This window comes from Chiloscyllium plagiosum, unplaced genomic scaffold (assembly GCF_037043375.1).
Source record: "Chiloscyllium plagiosum isolate Xiang-an unplaced genomic scaffold, Cpla_swu_hap1 HiC_scaffold_48, whole genome shotgun sequence".
NCBI classification, from domain to species: domain Eukaryota; kingdom Metazoa; phylum Chordata; class Chondrichthyes; order Orectolobiformes; family Hemiscylliidae; genus Chiloscyllium; species Chiloscyllium plagiosum.
Window position 1 is genome coordinate 18,479,625 of NW_028270186.1, and position 23,455 is coordinate 18,503,079.

The 23,455-nt window shown below is 46.1% G+C and overlaps 1 protein-coding gene across 1 annotated transcript; it reads left to right on the forward strand.

Annotated features, from left to right (window-relative positions):
- Positions 1-1,191: 1,191 nt before the first annotated feature.
- LOC122542991 (histone H2A.V) lies at positions 1,192-19,838 on the forward strand. The gene is made up of 5 exons (XM_087984460.1): positions 1,192-1,296; positions 5,865-5,942; positions 14,783-14,896; positions 17,484-17,613; positions 19,483-19,838. Exons 1-5 carry the CDS (start codon positions 1,294-1,296, stop codon positions 19,542-19,544), a joined length of 387 nt encoding a protein of 128 aa, XP_087840586.1. The 5' UTR covers positions 1,192-1,293; the 3' UTR covers positions 19,545-19,838.
- The last annotated feature ends 3,617 nt before the right edge of the window (positions 19,839-23,455 follow it).

Consider the following 23,455-nt stretch of genomic DNA (forward strand, 5'->3'; position numbering starts at 1 on the left):
GGGCATCATCCTCCAGACTTGGCCAGTGCTCGTTTCCAAAGGTTGCAACACACATCACAAGTACTTGTTAGGAAACATATGTTGTTGTTTTTCAAATTCAGATTCAAACTGCTCCTGAATATTGCTTTCCCTTGTCGGATTGGTGCATGCAGCTGTCGGTCTCCCCCTCTCGCTGTTGCAAACCGCAGGCATGATGCTTTGGGCGGGACCTGAGGGGTGAGGGGGTGGGGGGGGAGATGCCTCCCGTGGATTGGTCGCTGCGGCCGTCAGTCGAGGACGCTCACCACTCAGCGAGCGTCACCCGAACCGCCCCCCCAATTCTGATTGTGCAGGAGCGCTGTCAATCATAGCGCACCTGATTCTGATTGGCCGGGACGTAGCCACCACCGTCTGGGGTATGACGGATTGCTTGTTGGTTATACCGCCCCTCGCTTCGAGTGAGAGCAGCCCATCAATCATCGCAGCCCGCCTTCTGATTGGAAAGGCGAGCCGTCAATCATACCCACTATTGTCCTGATTTGACGAAAGCACCGGCAGTCATCCCACCACGCTTGTCATGGCACCGCCACTACAAGCACACCGCCCCTCACCCGATTGGACGAGCCGCACGTCAGTCAGTCGAACCGTTGCGCCTGGGTGGGCAGGCCCAGCGTCACTCGCCCCGCCTCTCGCCCGGAGTGGGCTAAACGCCCGTCCGTCAAAGGGCGCACCACTCCAATTGGCCAGCGGGGCTGTCCATCAGATGTAAGCCCCTCCTCCCCATACAAGTATGGGACAGTAGAATGAAAGTTTTGCTGCTGGCAGCTCCGTCCAAATAATCACGCTGCGCGGGAAACCGGGGAGAGGCGGGGGGGTGGGGTTGCATTAAAAAAAAACAGAGTGGGGGAAAAAAAACCGAGGAGGGGCGGGATGAGGCCGGGAAGTACCGTCGGCGATTGGCCGTCCTCTTTCAAGGCGCCTAAACAATTTTCTCATCCGTTTTCTTTTCTCTCTCTCTAAACTTTCTTAAAAATACAAAGCGGGGGAGGTGGCGTCGAACGATTGAGGGATGGGGGGGGGGAGGAAGGGGAAAAATCCGTTGACGGACGGAGGTTTGGTGGGTGGACGTGGGAAGAAGGCGGGCGGTGATTGGAGGGAAGGCCGGGTTTGAATGAGTGAGCGGGCCGGCGATTGGTCAGCGGGCGGCGGCGGCGGGGTGGCCCGGATGTCGGCGCGCGCGCGCCTGTCGGTTATTGTTTGAGTGAGAGGGAGAGGGCAGTCAGTCAGAGAGAGAGAGAGAGAGGACAGCGGAACATGGTGAGTGAGTGAGTGCTTCCCTCCCGGCACCGGCACCACCCCATCCCCCTCCCCACCGGGGGTGGAGATGTCCGGTGGAATCAAGGCCCCCCCCCCGCTCCTCGTATCCCGCCCGCCGCCATTACCCCCTCCCCTCCCCTCCGGGCGGGCGGGCGGCATTTTCCTTCCCCCCCCTCTCTCTCCCTCCCTCTCCCTTTCCCTCCCCCCCCCCCCCTCTCTCCCTCCTCCGGTGGATGGCGCCTTTTTGACAGACGCCGTGTGTAAAAAAATCTTCACACCCCCCCCCCCCCCAGACACCGATCACATTCGAGCTGTTTTAATACATTTTATATCATGTGGATGTGTGTGTCTGAGACATGTTTATATATGTGTGTGTGTGTGTGTGTGAAATCTTCAACCCCCCCCCCCACGTTCATAACTAACATCTTTCTGATTTCATACACATTGTGTATCTGTCTCTCTCTCTCTCTCCCTCCTCCTGACTATAACTGACACCTTTCAGATTTTGTGTGTAGATATCTCTGTCCTGATCATAACTTATCTTTCAGATTTTATATTTCCTCCTGATCATCACTATTACCATTTAGATTTTACGTACTCGTGTGCATCTATGTCTGTGTTTATGTGAAATCTTCAACCTCTTCGTGACCATAACTATCATAATTTACCAGTTGTTACGTACAAGTGTGTATGATGGTTAATATAAGATATGTTTGTGTAGAGACCCTTCCCCCGCCCCCATTTCCGATCATAAGATTATATTCTGATTTGATGTAATTTTATATTTGTGTGCACATATGTATATGTGTGTATAAACTATGGTTTTGTGATGGTTGATATGAGAGATGTTTATGTGTGTGTGGAAAATCTTCAAACTCCCCCTTTCCCTTCATGATTATAACTAACATTAAATCTAATTGATTTATTATGAATTTTATATGTTTGTATATGTATATAGGATGTATAGTTTGTGAGATGTGTGTGTGCAGAAAGCATCCCTGCCCCCATCTCTGCCTCTGGCCATGATAACTGTCATGATAACTATCAACTGTCATTTACATTCGTCGTATTTTATATACATGTGTATATGATGGTTTATAAGTGAAATGTGTATGTATCTTGTGTCAGTATGATGGGTTATATCTCTCCCCTGAACCATCATTCCTTCTTATTTGTTATTTTCATCAGTGTCTCTCTCCCCCCAACCCCCTTCGTATTTATTTTCTTTGGGGAATGGTTTTGATTTTTATTTTCCATTTCTGCTTTTCCCATTCTGAAGTTCTCCTCTTGTTGGTGGTGGGTTTTTTTTTCTCCCTCTCTACCCCCTTCCTCATTTATTTGCAATCCTGGCAACATGAGTTTTTTTAAAATCTGCTCTCTATATTTCCCTCCTTTTTTGTGTCTCCATTCCCCTGCAGAGTTTCTGTTCCTCTGATGTCTCCCTCTGTCTGACCTACCTTTCTTCTCTCTGTTTAGCCCCCTCTTGCTCATTTACTCCCCTCCCTGTCTGCATACCCCCCATCACCAAAAAAGCTCATCTTTGACATGTTTTCCGTTTATTTAATCCACTTTTTCCATAGTACTGATGGCATCTTGTTTATAATGTGCTTGTCCTAAAGGTTCACAGCTTCTGACTAAATTTGCAGTTTGTCAGTTGGGTTGTCCTTTTCGTTTTGCATTGGTGTCTATAAATAATTGAATAGTACACAATGTAAATGTTGCTTTCGTCAGAGATTATGATCTTGTGCTCATCAGGACTGAAATGCAAGAAAAACCATCTTGGAGCTATGACATTGAAAGTTGTCCCGAAGTCTCCGTTTTATAATTCAGACAATTTTAAAGTTGTGTCTTGTTTCCTTTGAACGTTGGTGTAACTTTTAAAATACAGCAAACTGTGCCACTCGGGTTAGTTTAGTTATGAAATTGCCTTGTATTGTTTTGCTTAATCGCTGGCAAGGTTTCCTTTTAGGGAAAATCAAATTTAAATTTAATTTCACCTTTGCTAGGATCGATTGGAAATTTTATTTGCTTCAGCCCAGTCTCGGATCTGTAGCGTAGAGGGTTATATAAGGGTTTTCATGATGAGTATGATTAGTTTGGACTGTTAATGTAGCTTAACATTTAAAATAGGCAGGCAGTTAAACTAAGCAATAGGAATTTATTTTCTTTGAATTAAGTTTCAAGTGCTCTGTATTTATGGATGAATTTGACCTCAGATATTCAATACCCAAAATGTGCACCGAGACAGAATGTTACCAAGTGATCTGAATTTTGTCAAAATACCTTTATGTAGTTTTTCAGAGCTGCATTCACTTTTTGAATTCCTGAGAGATCACGTTTATTATCTTTGTTAAGTTTATATATCTGAGCCACCAAATTGAATTCCTGGACGTTGGCACTGTCCAGTTTGCAGTTTCATCGTACAAACCTTGGATCAGTTTTATTTGCAATTGTGATTGAGGGCAATGATTCCCAAAAGCAGTGGGTTGTGAGTTGAAATGTTGATGTCCTGAAGTAATCATCCCCACCCCCAAGTGCACAGGCATGCACCACCACAAACATTGGAATGGGATTATAGTGGGGCGAAACATTTGGGAAGGAAGGGTTGACATTATGTAGGTGAAGGGTGCACTTGTCTGGTTTTGGGCTGAATCACATTGATTTTATTGGTGATGTTTCAGTTGCATCTATCATCTCAGGCGGTAGCAGCAACTCAAAGTCAAGGTTTAATTGTATACTCGGGCTGGGTAAATCTCTCCTTGGTTGTCAGTATATTCTTGTCTTAAAAAAATCCTAATGCCTTATCTTGACAGTTAACAGTAGATCCAATAGAAATCTATTTTGCTTCATATTGTTGGCTTGTTTACATATCCCATTTCAGGTTTTGATGATGCTCATGTCTGCAGCTAAGGTGTCCACGTTGCTGTGTTTTGAGGCAAATCTATGAACCCAAATGTTTTAGTTAATCTTGAGAGTTGGACATCGATGCTAAGTAGGATTAGAAATCGTGAATTCCAGTGTGTTGCAAGTAGCCTCATTGTCTTAAAAGTTCTTTGCAGATACATTTTGTTTCCTGAATTTCTTTACTATATTTGGAAGACTGGACCAGTATCTCCAATTGTGAAGTGCCCACAGTTGCACACTTAAAAGGTATTCATTGTACCTTGAATGAGATTTTTGAGTAACAACTTCTAACATTGCAGAGATAAAAAAAACTTGCCTAGTCGAAATAAAAATGCAGCTGTTTATACAATTGTCTTCCTAGCTTAATTTTGACACCTAGCTGCTATTTCCACAAAAGATGTTGAACCTGTCTTGTGAGATTTCTAATGAGCTTTAAAGTGAATTTTGTCTCTTTGTTTTGTTGAAACACATACATCTAGATTTCAAAGAAAGTTTCAACATTAAATTTACAGAATATAAATTTATAGTCTCAGACATCAATAACATGCTGGTCTAATATGGCGCTCGAATATATTGTAAGAGAACAGGCAGGAGGCTGGAAAAACACAGCGAGCCAGGCAGCACCAGGAGGGGGAGAAGTTGACAGTTTGGGTGTAACCCTTCATCAGGACTGGAGGTGGGTGTAGGAGGAGCTGCCAATAAAGGGGAGTGGCAGGAGCAGGGTGGTGAAGTGGAGAATAGGAAAGTCTGGTAGAGGGTTACGATCTGGTTGGTCAGTGGGATGAATGCATTTGGTTAGTGGAAGGGAAGAGGCTGAGTAGGGAGGTGGGGGGCAAGGAAGGGAGGGTATTTGAAATTGGTGAGCTCCATGTGGAGTCCTCCTGGCTATAGATGAAGTGGTGTTCCTCCAGTCTGAGGTTTGGTTCATTGTGGCAATGGAGGAGGCCACGGATAGTCATGTCAGAAGGGGAGTGGGAAGAGGAATTAAAATGGGCAGTGACTGGGAGGTCTGGTCGGCCCCTGCGGGCCCGGCTGAGATATTTGAAGAGAAGCAGGTGAACCTCTGTCTCACCTGGAAGGGCTGTTTGGGGCCTAGATGGAGGTGTGGTGTACCAGCAGGTTTTCCGGTTGCAGTGGAAGGTACCTGGGAGTTCGGGTGGGGTTGGTGGGGAGAGTGGCACAAACCAAGGACTGTTGAAGGGAACGGTTCTTGCGGAAGGCACAGAGGAGTGGGGAGGGGAAGATGTTCTTGGAGTTGGACTTCCATGCCTCCCTGCCGCCACTGGATTCATTCCTCCCATTGACCAACTAGGATGTACCCTCTACCTGACTTCACCACCCTGCCCCCACCACCTCTTATCTGCAGCTCCCCCTGTGCCCACCCCGTGTCCTGAAGAAGGGTTATATCCGAAACATCGACTTCTCCCCCTCCTGGTGCTGCCTGGCTTGCTGTGTTCTTCCAGCCTCCTGCCTGTCTAGCTGGAATATATTAGCACTGTTTTGTGATGACCAACTGCAGACATTTCTATTGGAAGTTAAATTATAGTTTATTTTTTTGAACAACCCAGTTATATCCCTATAAACTTATAAAAGCATAACTTTGCCATTATTCATTTCCGTGTACAAACATTTTTTGCTATATTGATTCTGTCTGTCTTTGGCAGGCTGGCGGGAAAGCTGGGAAGGACTCGGGAAAGGCCAAGGCGAAAGCAGTTTCCCGTTCTCAGAGAGCAGGATTACAGGTACGGTAGGTTTTGTGATCCCAGTAGTTTTCACAAGCGAGTAAAAGATGTCCTTTCAGAGCTGGGGCCAAGACTCCCAACTAATGTAGACAGTGCTAGTGAAATTAATTTAGAAGAAAACAATATCAATTTCCATAAGTGCATTTAACGTAAATGGTATTCTCAACTGACAGCCTGATTCTGATCTTTATGATGGGCTGGCTGAGGATGTTATCCCTAAAGAACCTGTTATACGATAGCATTTTAAAGAGTTGCGTCCTTATTGTACGACTCCAGTCATTTGATGGTTTCCGGTTCGGTCTTGTTTTACTAGCCACTGTAATGCCATGAGATGTTGCCTGTCAATGGTGACTCTTCTTCCCCATACTCTTAACATTCTGTTTTTGAATGAGAATTTGCATCACGCCTGCAGTTGAATTCTGAAGCGGTCTTTCTGGAAGAAACTGAACAGAGTGCCTGAGTTTATTGACAATTTGCAGTTGCTTCATGGTGTTTTCAGTAGCTCTTGTTCGCTCAACTGATGACTGGGATATGGCTGACAGTACAGCAACTGGTCCAATTCAGTCTATCCTGTTTTGGGAGTGACATTTTCTCATTGGACAGATTTTTAGATTTCTTACTGCCATTCTGAAGGCATTCAGTGCAGTCAGGAATATGTTGCTGCTTAATGTTAGTCTACTGAATTGGTCGGACACTGGTATCTGTCATGATATGGGCTTAAAGGGGAGAGGAAAATCAGCTGCACTTGTCTATGCAGGGCGTTTGATTAAAATATTTGCAAATGTTTTAGCTTCATACTATCTATTGCCCGTTTCTGTTGGTGTTTTAGCATGCAGGTAATCTTGTGTATTCCTTCTCCCGAGTAGTTCCAAGGTATGACTGACACTGCTTTCAGCACACCTTTTCCCAATCCCCAGTGAGGGCCATCATACAGTTTTGCTGGGCCATTTTGTTTTTTTCAAAAATATACCATATTCAAAGAGATATTTAAATCTGGTTACTAAAGCAGTTCGGTCCTGTAGAGTAGCGTGTGGAGAAACCAACAAATATTGGAGTTTGACTTCATCCAGCAAACAAACCCAAGGCACTTCTTATTTACATCACATACTATTTAGAGTCATAGGGATGGACAGCACGGAAACAGACCTGTCCATGCTGACCCAGATATCCCAACCCAATCCAGTCCCACCTGCCAGCACCTGGCCCATATCCCTCCAAACCCTTCCTATTCATATACACATCCAAATGTTGCAATTGTACCAGCCTCCAGCACATCCTCTGGCAGCTCATTCCATACATGTACCACCCTCTGTGTGAAAAAGTTGTCCCTTAGGTCTCTTTTCTACCTTTCCCCTCTCACCCTAAACCTATGCCCTCTAGTTCTGGACTCCCCCACCCCAGGGAAAAGACCTTGTCTATTTACCCTATCCATGCCCCTCATAATTTTGTAAACTTCTATAAGGTCACCCCTCAGCCTCCGACGCTCCAGGGAAAACAGCCCCAGCCTGTTCAGCCTCTCCCTGTAGTTCAGTTCCTCCAACCCTGGCAACATCTTTGTAAATCTTTTCTGAACCCTTTCAAGTTTCACAACATCTTTCCGATAGGAGGGAGGCCAGAATTGCACGCAATATTCCAACAGTGACCTAACTCGCAACATGACCTCCCAACTCCTGTACTCAATACTCTGACCAATAAAGGAAAGCATACCAAACGCCTTCTTCACTATCCTATCTACCTGCGACTCCACTTTCAAGGAGCTATGAACCTGCACTCCCAAGGTCTCTTTGTTCAGCAACACTCCCTAGGACCTTACCATTAAGTGTATAAGTCCTGCAAAGATTTGCTTTCTCAAAATGCAGCACCTCGCATTTATCTGAATTAAACTCCATCTGCCAATCCTCAGCCCATTGGCCCATCTGGTCCAGATCCTGTTGTAATCTGAGGTAACCCTCTTCGCTGTCCACTACACCTCCAATTTTGGTGTCATCTGCAAACTTATTAACTGTATCTCTTGCTTGCATCTAAGTCATTTATGTAAATGAAAAAAGCAGAGGGAGCAACACCGATCCTTGTGGCACTCCACTGGTCACAGGCCTCCAGTCTGAAAAACAACCCTTCACCACCACCCTCTGTCTTCTACCTTTGAGCCAGTTCTGTATCCAAATGGCTAGTTCTCCCTGTATTCCATGAGATCTAACCTTGCTAATCAGTCTCCTATGGGGAACCTTGTCGAATGCCTTACTGACGTCCATATAGATCACATCTACTGCTCTGCCCTCATCAATCTTCTTTGTTACTTCTTCAAAAAAAACTCAATCAAGTTTGTGAGACATGATTTCCCACGCACAAGGCCATGTTGACTATCCCTAATCAGTCTTTGCCTTTCCAAATATATGTACATCCTGTCCCTCAGGATTCCCTCCAACAACTTGCCTACCACCATGGTCAGGTTCACCAGTCTATAGTTCCCTGGCTTGTCCTTAGCACTCCTCTTGAACAGTGGCACCACGTTTGTCAACCTCCAGTCTTCCAGCACCTCACCTGTGATTATCGATGATACAAATAAATATCTGAGCAAGAGGCCCAGCAATCACGTCTCTAGCTTCCCACAGAGTTCTCTGGTACACCTGATCAGGTCCTGGGGATTTATCCACCTTTACCCGTTTCAAGACATCCAACACTTCCTCCTCTGTAATCTGGACATTTTGCAAGATGTCACGATCTATTTCCCTGCAGTCTATATCTTCCATATCCTTTTCCACAGTAAATACTGATGTAAAATACTAGTTTAGTATTGCCCCCATTTTCTGTGGCTCCACACAAAGGCCGCCTTGCTGATCGTTGAGGAGCCCTATTCGCTCCCTAGTTACCCTTTTTGTCCTTAATATATTTGTACAAACCCTTTGGATTCTCTTTAATCCAATTGCCAAAGCTATCTCATGTCCGTGTTTTGCCCTCCTGATTTCCCTCTTAAGTATACTCCTACTGCCTTTATACTCTTCTAAGGATTCACTCGATCTCTCCTGTCTGTACCTGACATATGCTTCCTTCTTTTTCTTAACCAAACCCTCAATTTCTTTAGTCATCCAGCATTCCCTATACCTACCAGCCTTCCCTTTCACCCTGACAGGAATATACTTTCTCTGGATTCTCATTATCTCATTTCTGAAGGCTTCCCATTTTCCAGCCTACATACAAAAATAGAAATTGCTGGAAACAACTCAGCCGGTCTGGCAGCATCAGTGGAGAGAAATCGGAGTTAACGTTTTTAGGGTTGAGTGACCTTTCCTCCGAGCTCAGGGGGGTTCTAAGGGAGGGTCAAACGACCTGAAATGTTAGCTCTGATTTCTCACCACAGATGTTGCCAGGCCTGCTCCAGCAGTTTTTATGTTTGCCTCTGATTTACAGCATCCGCAGTTAGAACATAGAGCAGTACAGGCCCTTCGGCTCAATTTGTTGTGCCGACCTTTTATCCTACTTGAAAAATTAACCACGGGCCCTTCATTGTACTGTCATCCATGTGCCTATTTAACAGTCATGGAAGTCTCTATCTATCTACTCTGTCTATTCCTCTCATCATTTTGCACACCTCTGTCAGGTCACCTCTCATCCTTCTTCACTTCAGTTAGAAAAGCCCTAGCTCCCTCAATCTTTCTTCATCATTCATGCCCTCCAGTCCAGGCAACATCCTGGTAAATCTCCTCCGCACCCTTTTTAAAGCTTCCACATCCTTCCTATAATGAGGCGACCAGAACAGTGTGGTCTAACGGCTTTATAACACTGTAGCATAATCTTATGACTGTTGAACTCTGTCCCCCTGCTAACGAAAGCCAAAACACCATACGCCACCTTAACAACCCTATCAACTTTGAGGGATCTGTGAACATAGACCGCAAGATTCCTCTGTTCCTCCACACTGCCAAGAATCCTGTCTTTAACCCTGTATTCTGCAGTCAAATCCGACCTTCCAAAATGAATCACTTCCCACTTTTCCAGGTTGAACTTCTGCCGATTCTCAACCCAGCTCTGCATCCTGTCAATGTCTGGTTTCAACCTCCCACAGCCCTCTGTTTTGGGTTTTATGTACTACTTATACACATTCGAGGCACCGGGAAGGTTCAGTAACTGAATGACTCCCACTGTACTTTAGTAGAAAGACCTTGGCAGCTGGTGCCCCAAGCTTTAAGACATCCCTCAGCACATCGACCTGGGCCTTGTAGTTCTGCTGGGCTGTTGTCCCAGGTGGTTATCCAGGCTTGGACCACTTTGTCAGCCTTCTGTTCCACTGAGCACAGCACAGTTGTGGAGCTGTGCTTCACAATGGAGGTTACTATCCCTGGAGAAGCAATCACCTGTCCAGTGTGTTCTGGTTGAGAGTGCGGTGCTGGAAAAGCACGGCCGGTCAGGCAGCGTCCGAGGGGCAAGAAAACTGAAGTTTCGGGCAAAAGCCCTCTGCCAGGGCTTTAATTTCCTGCTCCTTGGATGCTGCCTGACCTGCTGTGCTTTTCCAGCGCCACTCTCTCGACTCTGATCTCCAGCATCTGCAGGCCTCACTTTCGCCCAATGTGTTCTGGTGCCCAGACCAGCTGAAATTCCTGATATGACTGCTGTGCCCTTCAGGATTTAATCAACTCAGTCAGCAGGATGGTGAGGCCGTTTAAAGATATGTCATGCTCTTCTGGAAGTAATATTCATCTTGGACTTCCCTTGATATGATTTGAATGGAAGCCATAACTTTCTGCAGTCTGAGAGAGCTCAAGGGCTACTCCATTCACTCCTTGCTGTTGGGTTTGTGAGGTTAGCCAGTCCCCACATTCAAGGGGAATGCTAGACGCACCCTGACCCTTGCTGCACATGTGCAGATTTCAGAGCCTCAGCTAATGCAGTGCTTCATGATCACTCCCCTGAAAATGGATTGACTGTCCCTGGCAAGGTCTTGAAAGGTGCCAATGAATCAAACTTGAGTCGGGGTGGGAAGGCCTTCTGAGTTTGTCACATTTTCCTCTTCTGGTCTCTGCGTCTTGATGTCCGTAACACTTTGTTCATCTGGCAACAAGTGTGGTGACCACAGAAGCTGTGAGGTCAGGTTTGTAGAACAGCAAAGTGGCTGAGATTGGCTGGCTAACTTGCATAAAATCATAAAACCGACATCTCAGCTTCTTTCTCAATAACCCTAGTGTGTATGTTAAGAGTGAAGAGGAGAGGATCCTCCTGTGCACTAACTGTTAAATGCTATGCAAGTGGCAGTTGACATGGACGTATGTTGGTGACTTTAGATTAGATTCCCTACCGTGTGGAAACAGGCCCTTCTGCCCAATCAGTCCACACCGACCCTCCGAACAGTAACCCACCCAGACCCATTTCCCTCTGACTAAAGCACCTAACACTATGGGTAATTTAGCACGGCCAATCCAACCTAACCTGCACATCCCTGAGCACTATGGGTAATTTAGCACGGCCAATCCACCCTAACCTGCACATCCCTGAGCACTATGGGTAATTTAGCATGGCCAATCCACCCTAACCACATCCCTGAGCACTATGGGTAATTTAGCACGGCCAATCCACCCTAACCACATCCCTGAGCACTATGGGTAATTTAGCATGGCCAATCCACCCTAACCACATCCCTGAGCACTATGGGTAATTTAGCACGGCCAACTCACCCTAACCTGCACATCCCTGAGCACTATGGGTAATTTAGCATGGCCAATCCACCGTAACCTGCATATCCCTGAGCACTATGGGTAATTTAGCACGGCCTATCCACCCTAACCTGCACATCCCTGAGCACTATGGGTAATTTAGCATGGCCAATTCACCCTAACCTGCACATCCTGAGCACTGTGGGTAATTTAGCATGGCCTATCCACCCTAACCTGCACATCCCTGAGCACTGTGGGTAATTTAGCATGGCCAATCCACCCTAACCTGCGCATCTTTGTAACTGTGGGAGGAAACCAGAGCACCTGGAGGAAACCCACGCAGACACAGGGAGAATGTGCAAACTCCACACAGTCACCCAAGGTTGGAATCGAACCGGGGTCCCTGGCGCTGTGAGGCAGCAGTGCTAACCACTGAGCCACCATGCCGTCCTTGTTTTAGTTTTGGTTGTTCTATCAATCAAATTCCTAATTTGCTCAAGTCTGTTTGTTTGGGATTGCTTAGAAATCTAGAGAATAGAAGCTCGAGTGGGACGTTTGGCCCCAAGGACACTATTAACCACGTTGTATGTAATGTGTGAGGTTGTGAAGAAAGGGGTCAGAAGGTAGTGAGTGTATTAACAGCTGCAGAATTCTTGAAGGCTGTTTAATGTTAACACTGCCACTAGATGGTGCTGCAACTGCACATATACAGACACACACTCACACTCACACACACACACACACACACACTCTTGTTGTGCAACATCTCTTCAAAATGCCAGATTTACAAGCAAATGTGTGGATGTAAATGCTGAATGACAGTGGTCCCAGCGTTGTACCTTCTGGAACACCATATCCAATCTTTAGCCAGTCTGCGCAGTCCCCCTGTGGCTGGTGGAGGAGGTGGTATGAGCGGAAATCTGATTTGTGTTTTTTTTCCTCTCCAGTTTCCCATTCCATTCAGTCAAGTCAAATTCAGCCTTACTGTGCCTGGGCACAGCACTGCACCGCACCGCAACTAATAATCGGTAATGTGTGTGATGTTAAAGGCTTTGCCACAGCAATGTGATGTCAGCAGTGCACAGGTTTTTGTGTTGCTGCCGTGTGGCCACCTACATACACTCCGAGTCTACTTCCTTGACTCTGCCACGAATTGAGAAGCTTGACTCTTACCTTGGGTTGGAAGTCATCTTTCTATCTACTTTTGTGTGCCATTTGAGAAGGATCGCACAAGCTGTCTAGAGTTGATGCGGCAATTTTGGTGTTGTCCCACGTTATTTCCTCCTGGTCAGTAGTGAATAGTGTTAACTGGAGATTTTGGAGTAAGCAAAAAGAATTAAGTTTGTCGTTGTTAGCGATGGGCTGAGTTTCTTCAATACAATGTTGATGTTTAGGAAAGTTTACGGCATTGTCAAAACGGTAGCGTTGACTGTGATCAGCCGGTGTAGAACTACGGTGGTGTGCCTGGCACTGATCTACTTAGTGAGGTGTTGAACCAATAGGGTTAATAACAAATTGCTTTTCATGGTAACATGGTGAGATGTTCTACTGTGCCCCGGCATAGGAACCTTCTCAAAATAGAATGACACTGAACTGCGTTAGAAAGCTTCCAAGACTGAATCCGTTATCTCCAAAGGTGACATTGGTGCTGTTATAGTTGGTCTGCTGCCCCTTGGCAAAAGATTGGGCCAAACCAGATGGACACCTCCTGTTTAGGGGGAGGGGGGGGGGTCACATTTAATTGTGTAGATTTGCTTTATAATGAAAAGTGATAACCGATCCCACAGATTGACATCAGGCTCCAGTATTTTTCAGCTTTAATTTCTAACGATTCAGGGAAATGATGCAAAGTTTATCAAGAGGTGTACTCTCCACGGTGTTTTAATTTCTGTTCGTTTGTGTTTCAATTGGGAATATTCTGCGTAGCAGTTAACGGTCATCCATTGGTTGATACAAGGCACTTTTGATTTGCTTCTGGAGTTGGTGTGTAACATCTGTCTGTCTGCTATTCTTTAAATGGTTAAATTTGGCTTCTGTTGGTACTTACTAATTTGTACCGTGAAGCTGTGTATGTAGAAGAATTTGTGCGTGAAGAGAATTCTCCTGGCTGTTCATTCCCATCAGTGTGTTCACCATTTGATTCAGTTGTGACTGACCTGCACTGTCGTTCTGATTGATTTGCCTGTCATGGATGTCTCATCTACAACATTTTGGGGGTGGGGGATTAGTAAATGTCGAAGAATTGTAAGATCTAGAATGGAAGGAGACGAGAGTGTGGGGCTGGAAAAGCACAGCAGGTCAGGCAGCATCCGAGGAGCAGGGGAATCGACGGTTCGGGGCGAAGGGCTTACACCTGAAATGTCAGTTCGCCTGCTCCTCGGATGCTGGCTGACCTGCTGTGCTTTTCCAGCCCCACACACACTCGATTCTGATCTCCAGCATCTGCAGTGCTCACTTTCTCCTCCATAGAATGGAGGGAGCTGATCCAGCCCACAGTTACCTCTTCGATGGGACCGATCGGAGTGATTCCTCTTTGCGCTTCAGCCACAGCCTTGCTGCAAGTTACTGTTAAAACTCCTTTTGCCATCTCTTTGGACAGTGCAATCCAGATCATAGTGACTTGCCTCATCAGCCAATGTCACCCTCTCTGTGACACTGCTGGGTGAAGAGAACAACACCAGCATCTTTTGTCTTTTTCTCTAACTGGTTCCCTGTCCCTGTATGTTCTCGGATTCTGGCTTGCACTCGCCCTCTGTGTCTGTTGCTGCCTTACCTCTATCGGGAGATGTTCTTTCCAAGCTACGTACAGCCTTCAGAAACAAATTCTCGAGAGGAACCCATCCTTAAGTGGCTTAACAGAGCAAGCCAGTCAAGAGTTTTGTCAGGGGTTCAAAGGCATTCGATAGGATACAGTGTCGCCGTCTGTGGGCCTTCCCTGAGGTCGGAGTTGCAATTCACAGGAGAAATCCTGAGGCACAGGGAGTCTGAAGATGAATGTTTGGAAAAGTGAGATGTGAAATTTTAACAACTACGTGAAGAAAGACAGCGTTTTGTTGCTTTAATCGAATATCTTTGAAGTGTGGGTCATTTGGAGTGGAAGGCACCTGTAACAGTGGTGAGTACCAGTGGGAGTGTTTCCGATGTTGTGCACCTTTTAGTTCCAGTCGAGGTTTCACTTGGTATTCTTTCTTCCAGTTTCCTGTAGGTCGTATTCATAGGCATTTGAAGACTCGTACCACTAGCCATGGACGGGTGGGTGCTACAGCTGCAGTGTACAGTGCAGCTATCCTTGAGTATCTCACTGCTGAGGTGAGTCCTGGTGGAGGCTTTCTGTTTCCTTCCATTAGTATGAGAAGTCTGTTAGTGAAAACAAGGTAACCACCCATACTTCGTTTGTTGATAACGCCCCTGACTACTTTAATGTAAATTAGTCTGATCTTTCTCCACACTAAGCACCTCTGGCAATCTCCATAGACAAAGGGAGTCATAGAGTGTGGTGCTGGAAAAGCACAGCAGGTCAGGCAGCATCCGAGGAGCAGGAGAAATGATGTTTCGGGCACAAGGCCTTCATCAGGAAGGGCTTATGCCCGAAACGTTGATTATCCTGCTCCTCGGATGCTGCCTGACCTGCTGCGCTTTTCCAGCACCACGCTCTCAACTCTGATCCCCAGCATCTGCAGTCCTCACTTTCTCCAAGGAGAGTCAGAGAGGTGTACAGCATGGAAACAGACCCTTCACTCCAACTTGTCCATGGCAACCAGATATCCTAAACAAATCTAGTCCCATTTGCCAGCACTTGGCCCATATCCCTCCAAACCCTTCCTATTCATGTACCCATCCAGATGCCTTTTAAATGTTGTCATTGTACCAGCCTCCACCACTTTCTCTGGCAACTCGTTCCATACCCGTACCACCCTTTGTGAAAAAGTTGCCTCTTGGGTCTCTCATATCTTTTTCCCTCTAACCCTAAACCTATGCCCCTCTAGTTCCCCCACCCCAGGGAAAAGACAATAGACAATAGGTACAGGAGTAGACCATTCTGCCCTTCAAACCAGCACTACCATTCATTATGATCATGGCTGATCATCCTCAATCAGTATCCTGTTCCTGCCTTATCTCCACTAACCCTTAATTCCACTATCTTTAAGAGCTCTATCCAACTCTTTCTTGAAAGTATCCAGAGACTTGGCCTCTACAGCCTTCTGGGGCAGAGCATTACACGCTCCCAGCACTCTCTGGGCGAAGTTTCCCGTCAGCTGTGTTCGAAGTGGCCGACCCCTTATTTTTAAACTGTGTCCTCTGGTTTGGGACTGACCCATCAGCGGAAACATGTTTCCTGCCTCCAGAGTGTCCAATCCTTTTAATAATCTTTATATGTCTCAATCAGATCCCCTCTCAGGCTTCTAAACTCAAGGGTATATAAGCCCAGTCGCTCCAGTCTTTCAGTGTAAGGTAATCCTGCCATTCCAGGAATTGACCTCGTGAACCTACGCTGCACTCCCTCAATAGCCAGAATGTCTTTCCTCAAATTTGGAGACCAGAACTGCACACAGTACTCCAGGTGTGGTCTCACCAGGGCCCTGTACAGCTGCAGAAGGACCTCTTTGCTCCTATACTCTATTCCTCTTGTTATGAAGGCCAGCATGGTATTAGCCGCCTTCACGGCCTGCTGTACCTACATGCTTGCTTTCATTGACTGATGTACAAAAACACCTAGATCTTGTTGTACTGCCCCTTTACCTAACTTGACTCCATTTAGGTAGTAATCTGCCTTCCTGTTCTTGCCAAAGTAGATAACCACACATTTATCCACATTAAACTGCATCTGCCATGCATCTGGCCACTCACCTAACCTGTTCAGGTCACCCTGTATTCTCCGAACATCCTCCTCACATTTCACCCTGCCACCCAGCTTTATGTCATCAGCAAATTTGCTAATAGTACTTTTAGTACCTTCATCTATATCTATATATCCTATCCATGCCCCCCTCATGATTTTGTAAACCTCTATAAGGTCGCCCCTCACCCTCCGACACTCCAGGGAAAACAGCTCCGGCCTGTTCAGCCTCTCCCTGAAGCTCAAGCCCTCCGACCCTGGCAACATCCTTGTCAAAATTTCAACATCCTTCCTATCGGAGGGAGACTGGGAATTGCACACCATACTATCTTAAACGGTGACAGTAGTCTTCTGACTTGCAGGATTTGTGACAAAAGCAGCATTGAGCAGGGATAAACGGGAGGATCGGGGAATCCAATAATCTCCCGGCACTGGGTAGCACGAGGCAAAACAGAAATACTGTGACAGAAAAGGCTAGAAGGCAGGAGCTCGGTGACCAACAGTAGTGAAGCTGGTGAGGTGAAGCTCAAGGCAGTGATTGAGATGTACAGAGAGAGACCACCGCCAAAGCAGTCGGCTTCTCGGAGCCTTGAAGGGGTTTGAACCTGAGCCCCTGTTCACCTTGTGTGCCTATAGGATCCCGTCTGCTTTCAACAGGTTCTGAGCGAACTAGATATAGATGGCAAAGCTAGGGTAGGGAGCTAAAGGGACTGGCTAAAGGGCTGAAACCGTGGAGGGGGACTGAGCAGGATGCTTCCAGGGGGCAAGGTTATACAGACTGGTAGAAAGGCAGAACGTTCTAGCTCTGATGTAGGGCTCATTTGAACACAGAGAATATAAGGGCATGTGGAGTTGAAGATGTTGGGTGCCAAATTTATTTCCCGTCTCTGTTCTTCCTGAAACCCTCGGGAGCATTGGCTTTTACCAGCGTTGCACCACACAAAAAGCACCGGCTGCTTGTTGAAATTCCGACTTTGGACAGGTGGGAACGTTTTGGCTTTCTGCTGTTTGAAGATGCTGTCGTGCTTTTGAAATGCTGCGCTACCTTATGCTCCGTAGGTGTTGGAGTTGGCAGGCAATGCGTCAAAGGACCTGAAAGTAAAGCGCATCACGCCACGTCACTTACAGTTGGCCATCCGAGGTGATGAGGAGCTGGATTCGCTGATCAAGGCAACCATTGCTGGTGGGGGTATGTGTTAAACTTGTCCTCTCTCGTAGCAGTTTTGCAGGTAACTCCTGATGTGCCTGGCTCGGCCTGAGATGAATTGCCTGATCCCAAGTAGACTGTTTGGTCTTTGAGCGATTACGTGGTTTTGATGTTTAATAATTGTGTTATTGGAGCAGCATTTTAACAGTCGGGTTCAGGTCGTTAAGAAAAGGGAGCTTGGGTTTGTTAATAGTTCTTGTTTAGTGTCCACTGTTCAAGTTAGGAAAATAAACTTTTTTTTCCTCTAAATGTTGGAAATCAGAGGTTTCCTTTCGCTCGCTCACACTTTTAGCATTTTGAGTTTCCGAAATGTTCTAGTTTTCATTTACAGACAGTATTATCTTACCAAATTTATGTTACCAGCACTTAATTGCCAGTCTGCTATTGGGAGTGAATGTTAATTGTGCTGATGGTTAAGTTGTGAATGGTTTCAGTGTAGCCCAGGGTTGAGCAGTTTTTAGTAATGTTTTTTAAAGATTATTACACTTTTTTTCCCCTTAAACCGTGCTAGCTGACACCTTGCAAGCTTTACCTGCTGAGATGCAAGATCATGCAATGATAATTCAGCTTTTCCTTCCTTCCTTCTAACTTTCTGATTTCAGTGAGCCCTGGTACCAGACTTGGTGTACGTCACTGAACTGCTGCAGATGACAGGCAGAGCATTCCAGTTCTGCCTCTGTGTGTGTCTGTCTCTCTCTCTCTCTCTCTCTCTCTCTCTCTCTCTCTCTCTCTCTCTCTCTCTCTCTCTCTCTCAGACGATTAATTTAAATGAATGGCTGCTCTGAGGAACGGGCCTTTGAACCCGCTGCCCTAGCAGTCGTCCGTTTGGTGGCAAGATGTAATTTAATGAAGCATTACTCCACACACCATCGCAAGGTCACAAATTGGAGGAGGAAAATGGCGAGCCTCTTTGTTCGTGATTAGCTGGTGAATCCCTGCACTTTACAGAGCTGTGCTGTCAGAACAAGGAAGCTCTGTCATTTGCTGTTTTTTATTATTTGTTTTGCACTGGTTACTGCTAGCCAGCCTTACTGTGAGGGGAAATCATGAGCCCTTAGTCCAGATTGCTATCCCTTATGGACTCAGTATGAGGTATGTCCTCTTTTAATGCCCATTCTTGGCCTGCTGATGATATTGCCTAAACTCCTTGCAATAGATGGTGCAGAACTCTACCTGTGGCTAAGAATCGGAAATATTAACTCTTTCCGAGCTGCACAAAACTTTTGATCCTTGTCTCTGTTTCCGGCCCAGCCTCACTATCAGTCATACATCACTCGTTATCGAGTGTGTCCCTCCATTCCTGGCAATACCAGTCTGCCGTGCTGTTTCTCTGGTATTCACGATGGTCATAATAGATCACAGAGGAGCTTCAGAGGCAGGACTTTTGGTTTTTAAAACTTCATTTCTTGTTTCAATCATGTTTTGCTTAGGTATTTTGGATTGGAAGTTCTCCGATATGCCTTCTCCTGAATAACTTGCGAGCTATTTTCCTCTTGAGAATGTTACTGATAATAATAGTAGAAATATAGAAACTACTCTCAGCGAGATGGTAAATCATATTTAAACAATCAGTGTTCACAATGCAACAATTCTAAATAGTCAATAGGTAATGTTTGATCAGTTATCTAGGAATATTGGGAGCAATTAGGTTATGGGTTATTTTAGTTTGGAGCTGATTGGAAGAATAATGTTCAGTTTTAATTGCTGTAGGTTGTTGTTTCCAATGTGTGAGGAACTGTCCCGGCTCCCAGAATGATCGAGCAGGGGAGGAGATAACATTTGACCTGAAACAGTGCACTTATTCTAAGCTGTGAATTTATTATACCGTGTCTGTTTCACTTCCTCTTGCAGGTGTGATTCCCCACATCCACAAGTCTCTGATTGGGAAGAAGGGACAGCAAAAGACAGCATAAAAATCCAGCTTTGAATCTACCCTCTTCCTCCCTACTGTCGTACTGTAATTTGGACAGGAGAAACCTGGGGATACTTGGCATATTTTTTTTAAAAATAGTTAAAATAAAAATGGGAAGAGTTTTAGGAGATGACTTTAGTGTTCGATATAATCCGAAAGACCTGTTTGTATGTCCTATGGTTTAGATATAAAGCTGTATGAAAATATAACTAGAACATACAGCAGTTTGTCAACAATTAGATTACGCAAGTGTGTTTTATACAATAAAACCGTTCATAAAACCATTTTTTAAAAATCATGTCTCCACAGTGTGTCCTTTCAAACATTAGCAGTGCTTCCTGGGGATGTTTAGAAGTAGTTACTCGGGGATGATGTTCTTGACTGCTCAATAACAACGAGTGTGCTGATCTTTCCTAATAAGAAATACCAGGATGCCTCAACTTGAAATGACTGGATGACTGAAATAAAGGCTACACTTTATTCAAGTTGGCTGAATCCCATGAAATCTAGCTTTTCCCAACTCCGAATCTCTCCCTCGTGTAGTACGTGAAAGCTGTTTATTGGAATGATTTCCTGCAGGGTATAATCTGAAAATAACTCCTTTTGGAAACAGCGACTTAGAACTGAAGACTGATGGGCAAGTGTGCGTGGGACACTGGAGGCAGAAACGTTGAAAGGAAGGCTTGTGAGATAAAGGGGAAACCGCCTCAATGTCCACAAAGCAGGGATTTTTATTTTAAAAGGTCCTGATCGAAAATCTCTCCTGAACGGTGACGTTATCTCTGATGAGCACAACTGCGGAATCAAGCACATGATGTTTGTCTTTAATAGAACATTTCAGCACAGGACAGACCCTTCAGCCCTTGATGTTGCGTCAACCTGTGAACTAATCTAAGCCCATCCCCCTACACTATCCCATCATCGTCTGTGAGCTTATCCAAGGATTGTTTAAATCTCCCTAATGTGGCTGAGTTGACTACATTAGCAGGTAGGGCATTCCACGCCCTTACCACTCTCTGCGTAAAGAACCTGCCTCTGAAATCTGTCTTGAATCTAAACCCCTCAATTTGTAGTTATGCCCCCTCGTCCAAGCCGCTGTCATCATCCTCGGGAAAAGACTCCCTGTCTACCCTATCTAATCCTCTGATCATCTTGTAGGTCCCGATCAAATCCCTCCTCTTGGCCGCCTTCTTTCCAATGAGACCAGACCCACGTCTTTCAGCCTTTCCCCCTAAGACCTTCCCTCCAGACCAGGCAACATCCTGGCAAATCTCTGCACCTTTTCCCAATGCTTCCACGTCCTCCTTGTAATGGGGCAATCAGTACTGCATTTATTTCTGCTCTCTCTCCGGAAAGCACGCATAGCTTTGTTGACCGTCTAGGCTTTATGGTCGAACCCATAAAGTTCCATTCTTCCTGAATTTAGCCGAACAGCTTTTTCTTCAGTTCGAGGGTACCAATATCCCCGGCCGCTGACTGATCACTTTGGAGCACAGCGATGTTTTAAGCCCTGTATTTGACTGGGTGGGACACCGTAGTTTATTCTTGTCATCTTTCTCGAATGGGCTCATGTTGTTGAGCTGTGAGATCCCAAGGAACTCCCATGGTTGCTGTACGCCAGGTGCGTTCCCGTTCTGCCCCTTGCTCTGTCCTCATAGCGATGTTTGAAATCTAACATGGCGTGAATTTTGTATTTGGATGCGGTTGCCTGGGCTGGAGGGTTTGAGCTACAGGGAGAGGCTGAACAGGCTGGGGCTGTTTTCCCTGGAGCGTCGGGGGCTGAGGGGTGACCTTAGAGAGGTTTACAAAATTATGAGGGGCATGGATAGGATAAATAGACAAGGTCTTTTCCCTGAGCTCGGGGAGTCCAGAACTAGAGGGGCATAGGTTTAGGGTGAGAGGGGAAAGATATAAAAGGGAGCTAAGGGGCAACCTTTTCACACAGAGGGTGGTACGTGTGTGGGATGAGCTGCCAGAGGAAGTGGTGGAGGCTGGTACAATTGCAACATTTAAGAGGCATTTGGCTGGGTATATGAACAGGAAGGGTTTGGAGGGATATGGGCCGGGTGCTGGGCAGGTGAGACTAGATCGGGTTGGGATATCTGGTCGGGTTGGACCGAAGGGTCTGTTTCCGTGTTGTACGTCTCCATCTCATCCTCCAAGAATGTAGCCCAGTCTCTCTATTCGTTTTGCAGAGTGAATCCCTCCATCTTGTGAATTAAACGTGCAAGCGTTAAACTTCGGCACGTAAATCTTTCCTTGGTCACACAAGCCAGAAGCAGAATGTTGAAGTTCTGCGGGCGACTGCAAGTGAGGTGACATGGCAGAGAGGGTTTTCTACGGTTAGGAAGGGATCTCTGCCAACTGGCTGAAAAACGGCAGGTGGCGTTCAATCTGGGTAAATGCCCTGTCCGACGAGGGTAGGGCTTATACAATTAATGGTGGTGTTGTCAAACACAAGGACCTAGATATGGTGGGACATCATTCTTTGACGTTTGCATCACACGTGGGGTGGTTAAGAAGATGTTTTGGCCTTCGTTGCTCAGGACTTGGAGTACAGGAGTTGGGATGTCATGTTGAGGTTGTACAGGACATTAGAGGCCCCTTCTGGAGCACCGTGTCCAGTTCTGGTTCCTCCCTTACGGAAAGGATCGTATCGAGCTGGAGAGGGTTCAGACTTTATTTATAACTCAAGCCTGTTGTTGTGGTTCTGCTCGCCGAGCTGGGAATGTGTGTTGCAGATGTTTCGTCCCCTGTCTCGGTGACATCCTCAGGGCTTGGGAGCCTCCTGTGAAGCGCTTCTGTGACCTTTCCTCCGGCATTTATAGTGGTTTGTACCTGCTGCTTCCGGTTGTCAGTTCCAGCTGTCCGCTGCAGTGGTCGGTATATTGGGTCCAGGTCGATGTGCTTATTGATTGAATCTGTGGATGAGTGCCATACCTCTAGGAATTCCCTGGCTGTTCTCTGTTTGGCTTGTCCTATAATAGTAGTGTTGTCCCAGTCGAATCATGTTGCTTGTCATCTGCGTGTGTGGCTACTAAGGATAGCTGGTCGTGTCGTTTCGTGGCTAGTTGGTGTCCATGGATGCGGACCGTTAGCTGTCTTCCTGTTTGTCCTATGTAGTGTTTTGTGCCGTCCTTGCATGGGATTTTGTACACTACATTGGTTTTGCTCATGCTGGGTATCAGGTCCTTCGTTTTGGTGAGTTGTCTGAGTGTGGCTGTTGGTTTGTGTGCTGTTATGAGTCCGAGTGGTCGCAGTAGTCTGGCTGTCAGTTCGGAAATGTTTTTGATGTATGGTAGTGTGGCTAGTGCTTTGGGTTGTGGCATGTCCTCGTTCCGTTGTCTTTCCCTTAGGCATCTGTTGATGAAATTGCGCAGGTAATTGTGTGTGAGTGAAAAAGTTGCCCCTTAGGTCCCTTTTATATCTTTCTCCTCTCACCCTAAAACTATGCCTCACTAATTCTGGACCCCCCACCCCAGGGAAAAGACCTTGTCTATTTACCCTATCCGTGCCCCTCATGATTTTATAAACCTCTATAAGGTCACCCCCTCAGCCTCCGACACTCCAGGGAAAACAGCCTCTCTCTGTAGCTCAACTCCTCCCACTCTGGTGACATCCTTGTAAATCTTTTCTGAACCCTTTCAAGTTTCACAACATCCTTCCGATAGGAAGGAGACCAGAATTGCACGCAGTATTCCAACAGTGGCCAAACCAATGTCTTGTCCAGCCGCAACATGACCTCCCAACTCCTGTACTCAATACTCTGACCAATAAAGGTCTGAAGGGTTAAAGGTGAGAAGGGAAAGAGACCTAAGGGGCAACGTTTTCACACAGTGGGTGGTGCGTGTATGGAATGAGCTGCCAGAGGAAGTGGAGGCTGGTACAATGGCAACATTTGGATGGGTATAT